This window comes from Rhinoderma darwinii, chromosome 4, assembly GCF_050947455.1.
Source record: "Rhinoderma darwinii isolate aRhiDar2 chromosome 4, aRhiDar2.hap1, whole genome shotgun sequence".
NCBI classification, from domain to species: Eukaryota; Metazoa; Chordata; class Amphibia; order Anura; family Rhinodermatidae; genus Rhinoderma; species Rhinoderma darwinii.
The window spans coordinates 14,022,620-14,034,870 of record NC_134690.1 but is presented as its reverse complement, the minus strand read 5'-3'; the positions used below and the strand labels follow the sequence as shown (position 1 = coordinate 14,034,870).

The following is a 12,251-nucleotide window of genomic DNA, read 5'->3' as shown; positions in this document are numbered from 1 at the left end:
AGTGGTTATACTCTGGTGGTCATGATGATGTGACTTATGAAAAATCTATACTTACGTATATGCTACCTACATAGTGACTCCACCAGCAGAATAGTGACGGCAGCTCTGGAGTATAATACAGGATGTAACTCAGGATCAGTACAGGATAAGTAATGTATGTACACAGTGACTCCACCAGCAGAATAGTGAGTGCAGCTCTGGAGTATAATACAGGATGTAACTCAGGATCAGTACAGGATAAGTAATGTATGTACACAGTGACTCCTCCAGCAGAATAGTGAGTGCAGCTCTGGAGTATAATACAGGATGTAACTCAGGATCAGTACAGGATAAGTAATGTATGTACACAGTGACTCCACCAGCAGAATAGTGAGTGCAGCTCTGGAGTATAATACAGGATGTAGCTCAGGATCAGTACAGGATAAGTAATGTCATGTATGTACACTGACTCCACCAGCAGAATAGTGAGTGCAGCTCTGGAGTATAATACAGGATGTAACTCCTGATCAGTACAGGATAAGTAATGTAATGTATGTACACAGTGACTCCACCAGCAGAATAGTGAGTGCAGCTCTGGAGTGTAATACAGGATGTAACTCAGGATCAGTGCAGGATAAGTAATGTAATGTATGTACACAGTGACTCCACCAGCAGAATAGTGAGTTCAGCTCTGGAGTATAATGCAGGATGTAACTCAGGATCAGTACAGGATAAGTAATGTAATGTATGTACACAGTGACTCCAGCAGCAGAATAGTGAGTGCAGCTCTGGAGTATAATACAGGATATAACTCAGGATCAGTACAGGATAAGTAATATATGTACACAGTGACTCCACCAGCAGAATAGAGAGTGCAGCTCTGGAGTATAATACAGGATGTAACTCAGGATCAGTACAGGATAAGTAATGTAATGTATGTACACAGTAACTCCACCAGCAGAATAGAGAGTGCAGCTCTGGGGTATAATACAGGATATAACTCAGGATCAGTACAGGATAAGTAATGTAATGTATGTACACAGTAACTCCACCAGCAGAATAGTGAGTGCAGCTCTGGAGTCTAATACAGGATGTAACTCAGGATTAGTACAGGATAAGTAATGTAATGTATGTACACAGTGACTCCACCAGCAGAATAGAGAGTGCAGCTCTGGAGTATAATACAGGATGTAACTCAGGATCAGTACAGGATAAGTAATGTAATGTATGTACATAGTGACTCCACCAGCAGAATAGTGAGTGCAGCTCTGGAGTATAATACAGGATGTAACTCAGGATTAGTACAGGATAAGTAATGTAATGTATGTACACAGTGACTCCACCAGCAGAATAGAGAGTGCAGCTCTGGGGTATAATACAGGATATAACTCAGGATCAGTACAGGATAAGTAATGTAATGTATGTACACAGTGACTCCAGAAGCAGAATAGTGAGTGCAGCTCTGGAGTATAATACAGGATATAACTCAGGATCAGTACAGGATAAGTAATATAATGTATGTACACAGTGACTCCACCAGCAGAATAGTGAGTGCAGCTCTGGAGTATAATACAGGATGTAACTCAGGATCAGTACAGGATAAGTAATGTAATGTATGTAGACAGTGACTCCACCAGCAGAATAGTGAGTGCAGCTCTGGAGTATAATACAGAATGTAACTCAGGATCAGTACAGGATAAGTAATATAATGTATGTACACAGTGACTCCACCAGCAGAATAGTGAGTGCAGCTCTGGAGTATAATACAGGATGTAACTCAGGATCAGTACAGGATAAGTAATGTAATGTATGTACACAGTGACTCCAGAAGCAGAATAGTGAGTGCAGCTCTGGAGTATAATACAGGATATAACTCAGGATCAGTACAGGATAAGTAATATAATGTATGTACACAGTGACTCCACCAGCAGAATAGTGAGTGCAGCTCTGGAGTATAATACAGAATGTAACTCAGGATCAGTACAGGATAAGTAATATAATGTATGTACACAGTGACTCCACCAGTAGAATAGTGAGTGCAGCTCTGGAGTATAATACAGGATATAACTCAGGATCAGTACAGGATAATAATGTATGTACACAGTGACTCCACCAGCAGAATAGTGAGTACAGCTCTGGAGTATAATACAGGATGTAACTCAGGATCAGTACAGGATAAGTAATGTATGTACACAGTGACTCCACCAGCAGAATAGTGAGTACAGCTCTGGAGTATAATACAGGATGTAACTCAGGATCAGTACAGGATAAGTAATATAATGTATGTACACAGTGACTCCACCGGCAGAATAGTGAGTGCAGCTCTGGAGTATAATACAGGGTGTAACTCAGGATCAGTGCAGGATAAGTAATGTAATGTATGTACACAGTGATTCCACCAGCAGAATAGTGAGTGCAGCTCTGGAGTATAATACAGGATGTAACTCAGGATCAGTACAGGATAAGTAATGTAATGTATGTACACAGTGACTCCACCAGCAGAATAGTGAGTGCAGCTCTGGAGTATAATACAGGGTGTAACTCAGGATCAGTACAGGATAAGTAATATAATGTATGTACACAGTGACACAACTTTTTATATACATTGTATAACTCTTATGCACTCACCTTCTTGAAAAAGCTGTTTGGCGTAAGATGGTTCTGTACCCTGAGCTTGAAAGAAAGCATAGATACATTTTCTGACCAGGTCTTCCCATCCTGTGCTGCCTGAGGCTCTCAGAGTACTTGTATCAATGGAGATGATTTTTCCTAAAAATAAAAAATAAAAGCAGCGCCGACGTTACTGGAGACCGTCTCCTTTTATTAGGTGGAGGAATTTATAGGAAAGCATTGGAAAAATGACAACATTGTCTCCCTTTATCAAACACTATGGCACTTTGGGGGGATTCGGCCGCCGCGGCCTCGCTGGGAGGAAAGATTTCTGGATACGGTGAAAAGGTTTATAAATCGAGTGTTTACACAACTTCTCGGCCGCTCTGTCACCGGGCCAGGGAAAATAAGTGGAGACTGAAACGTCTCTCATCCTTGTTTGCGGAGAGATCTGTGATATCAATTTGGCATTTTTCAACCGCAGTCTAAGGAGGTGTGAAAATGAAGCACCACATTGACGTCCGCAGCTGGTGGGGAGACCGGTGTGCCGATCCCAAGAGCTGACAATCTAAATGTTGTCGCCAGTAACGTATCGCCTTCCTGAATCAATACAATGTAACCGGAGTTTAGTGAGAGGTCTTAAAGAGGAATAACACCTTAATCTAGAAATATGACATGATGACACCCCAATGGTGCCCTATAGGGATGGCATGATACCCCTCATTTTTCCCAGAAAAAGGGGAAAGCAATTCGCTCCACCAATGACTTGAGGTGAGTGCCCACTGTTGGGCCTTGCAAGTTGCATATGGTGTAAAGGGGGCTAATGGGCCCATCCTCTCGGTCTACCCTTTCTCTGGTGACAGCCTAAGGAAACCCATGTCTCATATTGTCATGTAGTGTTGGGCACATTGCATCAATGATGTAACTATGGGAGGTGCAAAGGTTGAGGTTGTAGCCATGCCCTGGTGCCAAGGAAGAGGGTGGTCGCTTCTCTGTAGTAGGGGCGTACTTGTGGGGGGGGGGGGGGAACCTAGAACCTTGAAACCCCTGTCTGAGCTTTTCAGGTGGAGTTAGATGTTAATATTATTTCTGCCGCCACTAGGGGGAGCTCATTACAAATAGTAGGGAAATCTGTATACAGTGAGCTCCCCCTAGTGGTGGCTAAAGGCAGACAGAATTAATAAGAATTACATTATAGGTACATTTTTGTGGTAATCTGGGTTACCAACTCTCTGTAAACCCCTGGACAATCTGTTTGACAGAGGGGGGACATTTTGCTGTCTTCACCATGCAAACCCCTCTTTTAAAATCCTGCCTTTGCCCCCGAGTAGTGCCATAAGTGGCATGTGTGGATCCCTGGCACAGATTTGCCCATGAGCTGCAAGCTACACCTCAGTATAGCACTGTAATGGAACCTTGGGTGCCCGCTGTTGTAGTAGCTTTACTAATACCCCTGTAGATCACGGCTGGTATTACACATAACCATGGTTACCGCCGGTGCTGGTGTCACCCTATAGTCTTGGTGTAAATTCTCCCGCACGGTTCTCGTTCACAGATGGAGCAGCCGCAACATTTGTTTAGAGCATTTCATATGAAACACGATGACCGGCGCCCCTAGTGGTGACACAGATTATTGCTTGTTTTTTAAACATGCAAAAAACTATTAAATCATAGCTCCTCTCTGGCAGCGTGTTAATCATTTTATTTAGCGTGAAGCGATGGACAGAACATACATTATACATAAAAAACGTAATGTGTCATAATAAAGACAGATCACGCCGAGCGATAAATTCCGCTTGGATCTAAGAGCCTTTGTCTGCCATAAACCAGGCTGGAAACGCAGCGAACAGCTGACATAGTTCATGCCTGAAACAACGGGGGCTATTATGACTAAATACTTGAGAAATAGAAATGTTTACATACTAATGAAAGACCCAGGAGATGAAGCTACAGCATAAGGGGCAGCGATACGGAAAATCTGGGCGTCAATGCTGGTGGGAGCTCTAATGGTGACCACATGCAAATTTATCCTTATAGAAGAGGACAACTTTTTTCTTATTTAATGGTAAAGTGCCATCCTCGGGTGCCACCATCAGAAATCTAATCTCTGGGCCCCATATAGTTAAACAATCAGGGCCCCTCCAACTAGAGAGAATTTATCGCATACATTTATATAGTTCCCATTGAACTCTATAATAAATCTGTTTGCAGTAAGCTCCGGAGCTCCCCCTAGTGGTGGCTGCTGGCAGCCAGAATATTCTCTCTTAATTGTAAGGTGGCTCGCAGGGCCAGGATCACCCGTATAGCACTGGTGGCTGAACAAGCATCATAATGAATATGCGGTGGTATAATGATACCCTCCTGCACTCTCACCTGTAGCATCTTGCTTTGTCATGAAAGACTCTAACGAGGTGATGGGTGTGGGCCGAGGTAATCTCCGAGCTATGCAGATTAGACAGGACTGGAAATCTGTGAAGGAAGAAAGAGATTGGTTAATATAGATGTCAATCATCCTATATACTATACACAGGTTGTACTGGACAGAGGTTGTACTGGACAGAGGTTGTACTGGGAACAGCTCATACTAGACAGAGGTTGTACTGGGCACAGCTCATACTGGACAGAGGTTGTACTGGGCACAGCTCATACTAGACAGAGGTTGTACTGGGCACAGCTCATACTGGACAGAGGTTGTACTGGGCACAGCTCGAACTGGACAGAAGTTGTACTGGGCACAAGTCATTCAACAGAGGTTGTACTGGGCACAGGTCATACTGGACAGAGGTTGTACTGGGCACAGCTCATACTAGACAGAGGTTGTACTGGGCACAGCTCATACTGGACAGAGGTTGTACTGGGCACAGCTCGAACTGGACAGAAGTTGTACTGGGCACAAGTCATTCAACAGAGGTTGTACTGGGCACAGGTCATACTAGACAGAGGTTGTACTGGGCACAGCTCATACTGGACAGAGGTTGTACTGGGCACAGCTCGAACTGGACAGAAGTTGTACTGGGCACAAGTCATTCAACAGAGGTTGTACTGGGCACAGGTCATACTGGACAGAGGTTGTACTGGGCACAGGTCATACTGGACAGAGGTTGTACTGAGCACAGCTCATACTGGACAGAGGTTGTACTGAGCACAGCTCATACTGGACAGAGGTTGTACTGAGCACAGCTCATACTGGACAGAGGTTGTACTGGGCACAGCTCATACTGGACAGAGGTTGTACTGGGCACAGCTCATACTGGACAGAGGTTGTACTGGGCACAGCTCATACTGGACAGAGGTTGTACTGGGCACAGCTCATACTGGAAAGAGGTTGTACTGGGCACAGCTCATACTGGACAGAAGATGTACTGGGCACAGCTCATACTGGACAGAGGTTGTACTGGGCGCAGCACATACTGGACAGAGGTTGTACTGGGCGCAGCACATACTGGACAGAGGTTGTACTGGGCGCAGCACATACTGGACAGAGGTTGTACGGGGCACAGGTTGCACTGGACATGTCAAGAAATGCTTTATTCCAATGTGCATAAATAAAAAAATGGTTAAGAGGAAACTCTATGGTAACAAATGGCCGCCTTCCTGAAGATGGTTCATGCCAACACCCCCCATAACCTGGCACAGGCGCCCCTGATGCTACCCCCTTATCTCCGTCATACTCTCGCCTTGTAAATGAGGTAGCAGCAGGTTCTGTTGAGACTATTTCCCTATCTAGGGGTACTCAGGCTCCAACTGACTTGGTCCACAATAGGTAAATATCTCAGGGAGACCCCCCCCCCCCCCCCCGCCATGCCCATTCTAGGTCCTGAGAATCAGAATTAAATGTAGTTTTAGTCGTTCTTGTTGTAATCTTCATAATTCTTACAATTAAAAGAGACAGGGGACGGTTACTGCGAAAGATTTGTTAAAAAAAAAATCAGGGTGCGATCTCCTCTTTTCTTGCCACTTTGGTCAACTTGACAACTTTTGAAAAGGGAGATTTTGAAAATCGTCAAACGAAGCGCAGCCCATTTATATAAGACATGACCCCAATTTTAAGACATTTGAATAACAAATAGTGCAAATGACCCTCTTTAACACATTCAAAATTAATACAGACCCCAGACCAGACCACCTAAACTTACAGACCCCAGACCAGGACCCCTAAACATATACAGACCCCATACCAGACCACCTAAACTAAAACAGACCCCAGACCACCTAAACTAAAACAGACCCCAGACCACCTGAACTAATACAGACCCCAGACCAGAACCCCTAAACTAATACAGACCCCAGACCAGAACCCCTAAACAAATACAGACCCCAGACCAGAACCCCTAAACTAAAACAGACCCCAGACCACCTAAACTAATACAGACCCCAGACCAGAACCCCTAAACTAAAACAGACCCCAGACCAGAACCCCTAAACTAATACAGACCCCAGACTAGAACCCCTAAACTAATACAGACCCCAGACCAGAACCCCTAAACATATACAGACCCCAGACCAGACTCCCTAAACTAAAACAGACCCCAGACCACCTAAACTAAAACAGACCCCAGACCACCTGAACTAATACAGACCCCAGACCAGAACCCCTAAACTAATACAGACCCCAGACCAGAACCCCTAAACTAATACAGACCCCAGACCAGAACCCCTAAACTAAAACAGACCCAAGACCAGAACCCCTAAACTAATACAGACCTCAGACCAGATCCCCTAAACTAATACAGACCCCCAGACCAGGACCCCTAAACTAATACAGACCCCAGACCAGAACCCCTAAACTAAAACAGACCCCAGACCACCTAAACTAAAACAGACCCCAGACCAGAACCCCTAAACTAAAACAGACCCCAGACCAGAACCCCTAAACTAAAACAGACCCCAGACCACCTAAACTAATACAGACCCCAGACCAAAACCCCTAAACTAAAACAGACCCCAGACCACCTAAACTAAAACAGACCCCAGACCAGGACCCCTAAACTAATACAGACCCCAGACCAGAACCCCTAAACTAATACAGACCCCAGACCAGAACCCCTAAACTAATACAGACCCCAGACCAGAACCCCTAAACTAAAACAGACCCCAGACCACCTAAACTAATACAGACCCCAGACCAGAATCCCTAAACTAATACAGACCCCAGACCAGAACCCCTAAACGAATACAGACCCCAGACCAGAACCCCTAAACGAATACAGACCCCAGACCAGAACCCCTAAACTAATACAGACCCCAGACTAGAACCCCTAAACTAATACAGACCCCAGACCAGAACCCCTAAACGAATACAGACCCCAGACCAGAACCCCTACACTAATACAGACCCCAGATCTGACCCCCTAAATACAGCAAAATTGATTCCTCCGCAGACAATAAATTATTAATGTAATAAATTAAAGAATAAAAAAATGAAATATAAAATAAAAAATAATTCTCTCCCAACATAAGAAATGTATCAGTGACCCCGTCCTCGTGTCTACGTCCTCCCTCGTATCAGTGACCCCGTCTGTGTGTCTATGTCCTCCCTCACTCCACGACTTCCTATACACTGGATTCTTTATGTTCATTTTCCACTTTCCTTTCAACATTTACACCACATATTAACAAAAAGGAGCCGTTAAGTCTGTGCAATCACGCGTGTAACCGGCACTTATATAATCAAGGAACTGCAGAAAAATGAACACCGTAAACGCTTATTATTGGAATCAATCACGTGGCGTGTTTGGCCTCGCGGAGCCTGTAAGGAGGCGCATGGACCACCTCTTATTAAACTACAATTCCAGCGTGGTTATCAACACTCCCCTAGCTCTGCTCATCCTGAGCTCCCTGATTCATGAATAGAATACCAGAACTGCAGTGAAGACTGACACACAGGCAGGGTACTAGGAGTGGTGGAAGGCGGGTGTAATTCTGCAGATTCATAACGACACCACGCGACATGACAATCTGCCTAATACGGGGGTGTGATGACTTATGCAATGCCGGATTGCGCAAATCTGGAAGAGTCAATAACGTCTTCTAAAGTGAATTAACAACCTGTGAGTCGGCAGCTTCTAATTATTCGGCCATTACTTCTGCTAATTATTTCCATAGTCCTGATGGTCACTATAGCGCCAAACAGGTGGCTGGGCGAGGGGGGAGGGGTAGTTACGTAAGTCGCTGTCCTGCGTTGTGCCAGACAAGCAGTTCCTCCTCTGTAATAGGTTAATATGACATAACATGTGACCTGGAGTAACCGCGTGCACTTCTGCTGACTTCATATACTGATACTTCTGCTTTTTATATACCGGACGTGTAACGCACGCGATCACCGCGCAGGAATATACCATTAAATGACTCCCGGTATTCTGCATGTGGTCAACAAATCTTCTCTTATGTCAAAATGTTCGAAAGCGACTTCCGGGGAGCCGGGTGACAACCAATATGGCTGCCGACAGGCGTTCTCGATGCCATAATGGCAGCCACAGCGGCTGTCACCCAGCTTTCCCAAAGTGCAGAACAGTCATTTTGCTGCAGCGATTGGGACACATAAGAGAAATCATTTCATAACTACAAAGATTTGCTTTACAGGAGTGACAACCCTGTGGGAGACATATTGGTTGTCACCCAGCTTTCCTAGGGTGCAAAAAAGCAAACCTGCCTCCTTATACAGAATTATGTGAGAGTGACACACATGGCCGTGATTACACATTACGGGATTATAGCTACTAAATTTTGGGGGTAGGTGGTGGTGACCCAAACAGTGTTATCTAAAGTGGAGTTCCCCTTTAAGGAGAAATTTAAAAAAAAAAAAAAATCTCTGTTCTCCATTAAAGCCTGTATTAGGAATGGAGGTGACAACTATGAAGATAGATTAGGATAGATAGATAGATTAGGATAGATAGATAGATAGATAGATAGATAGATAGATAGATAGATAGATAGATAGATAGATAGATAGATAGATAGATAGATAGATAGATAGATAGATATGAGATAGATAGATAGATAGATAGATAGATAGATAGATAGATAGATAGATAGATAGATAGATAGATATGAGATAGATAGATATGAGATAGATAGATATGAGATAGATAGATATGAGATAGATAGATATGAGATAGATAGATAGATAGATAGATAGATAGATAGATAGATAGATATGAGATGATAGATAGATAGATAGATAGATATGAGATAGATATGAGATAGATAGATAGATAGATAGATAGATAGATAGATAGATAGATAGATATGAGATAGATAGATAGATAGATAGATAGATAGATAGATAGATAGATAGATAGATAGATAGATAGATAGATAGATAGATAGATAGATAGATAGATAGATAGATAGATAGATAGATAGATATGAGATGATAGATAGATAGATAGATAGATAGATAGATAGATAGATAGATAGATAGATAGATAGATAGATAGATAGATAGATAGATATGAGATGATAGATAGATAGATAGATAGATATGAGATAGATATGAGATAGATAGATAGATAGATAGATAGATAGATAGATAGATATGAGATAGATAGATATGAGATAGATAGATAGATAGATAGATAGATAGATAGATAGATAGATAGATAGATAGATAGATAGATAGATAGATAGATAGATAGATAGATAGATAGATAGATAGATAGATAGATAGATAGATAGATAGATAGATAGGATAGATAGATAGATAGATATGAGATAGATATGAGATAGATATGAGATAGATAGATAGATAGATAGATCTTATAAGTAGTCATGTGAGTGGTGACGCACATACAGCCCCAACTTGTTAGAAGGGTCTCTCGACAATAAGCTGATTACAAAGTGTCCTCCTGTTAAGATCCCTAGCGATCAGCTGTGATCTGTGGAGAAACCCGGCAGTAAGTGTTCAATTTCCCTGCAGCGCCACCACAGGAAAAATGAAGCATTACACAGTGTCCATTCATATCAATGTGTTTGTCTGTGTAATACAGGCAGGTCCTCCAGGGACCCTCTATGTACCCGCTCTCCACTCTGGACAAAAGATGAGGACCCTGAACAGAGGACCCCCCGCTGTTACCTCAGAAGTCCCTAATAAGGGTTAGGAGTTATTATTTCTTCAATATGATGGATTTTACAACAATAATGGACGTGGTGTCGTCCATTATGAGGACGGGAAGGGACTACTACAAGCACTCGCAGTTCTGTCTCTTGGCCCCGGTTATGCGCCATGTGTCAGACGGGGACGACGTTCCGCTGGATCTTACCTTCTCTTTCCTCCTTGAAGGATTTGGGTTGGGACACAGTAAAACACTGCATCACCTCGTACCGCTGTCGCGCCTCCTGGTTCTCCGCCATTGGGTCATCCGAAGGCCGAATCAGCATCCTACAGTTCAATGTATGGCTGTTCAGGCGGTTGGCTTCTTGGGACCAGGGGGCTCCATTGACTATAAAGAATGAAAGATGACAGCGTTAATAACAACACTCAATAATCATGGCGGCTTTCAAGATGGCGGTAGCGTAGGTTGGTATGTTCCGGGGTATTTCTGATCCCGAAATAGCTACACCTATAAAAGGTGAAATCCAGGTTCTCCTGAAGTATGACGCAGGGGCAAAAAAACAAACAAACATTGAAGGCCCGCCCCCTGGACTCCTGAATAACAGGACTCTTATGTTTAAGGAGTTCTAAGGAAAATCATGTGACCTCTCTCTCTTCTTGGAGGTCCTGCCGGGGGAAGGGCCGTATAGATATAAGAAATTTAAAGATGCCCTTAAAAGTTATGGTGGGAGTCAAGGCCGGGAGAGCGGGCGGCATGGTTGTACCAAGCTGAAAGCCTCTCCGGCAGGCTCCTTTGTAGCAGCGGCTTCTAGCATCGCGCAGTTGCCTAGGCAACCAGACCGCCCGCTCTCCCGGCCGCATCTCCCTCTACCACTGTTAACATTTTGGCGGGAGTCGCAGCGCGTGACATTATTGGAAACTGTGTTATTAAGAACATTGCATTTTAGGATGGAAACCACAGAAAGTTCTGGTCGCAAGAACGGGCGATCAAGTCGCAGGCAACTGGTAGCAATCTCAAGGATAGACAGATATGAGATGATAGATAGATATGAGATAGATATGAGATAGATAGATAGATAGATAGATAGATAGATAGATAGATAGATAGATAGATAGATAGATAGATAGATAGATATGAGATAGATAGATAGATAGATAGATAGATAGATAGATAGAGAGATAGATAGAGAGATAGATAGATAGATAGATAGATAGATAGATAGATAGATAGATAGATAGATAGATAGATAGATAGATAGATAGATAGATAGATAGATAGATAGATAGATAGATAGATATGAGATAGATAGATAGATAGAGAGATAGATAGATAGATAGATAGATAGATAGATAGATAGATAGATAGATAGATAGATAGATAGATAGATAGATAGATAGATATGGGATAGATAGATAGATATGGGATAGATAGATAGATAGATAGATAGATAGATAGATAGATAGATAGATAGATAGATAAAGCATAGCCTTTTTTCAGACTATTTGCATGTACAGGGTCATGTTATATGGAGGACGCTGCAGCTTGTGACACCTGCCGGATCGCTCTCCACGTGGCCGTGTTCCCACGCGCCGGCGACACGTGTCCTAT

The 12,251-nt window shown here is 43.3% G+C and overlaps 1 protein-coding gene across 4 annotated transcripts in view; it reads right to left on the bottom strand.

Annotated features, from left to right (window-relative positions):
- Positions 1-12,251, bottom strand: part of NCOA1 (nuclear receptor coactivator 1) — a 203,083-nt gene that overhangs the window by 68,007 nt on the left and 122,825 nt on the right. For all 4 annotated transcript variants that reach the window (XM_075860847.1, XM_075860848.1, XM_075860849.1 and 1 more), the window contains exons 6-8: positions 10,851-11,030; positions 4,963-5,058; positions 2,608-2,748 (exon numbers count right to left, since the gene is read on the bottom strand). In XM_075860847.1, coding sequence (XP_075716962.1) covers positions 2,608-2,748; positions 4,963-5,058; positions 10,851-11,030 — 417 coding nt within the window. The remainder of the gene's footprint in view (positions 1-2,607; positions 2,749-4,962; positions 5,059-10,850; positions 11,031-12,251) is intronic.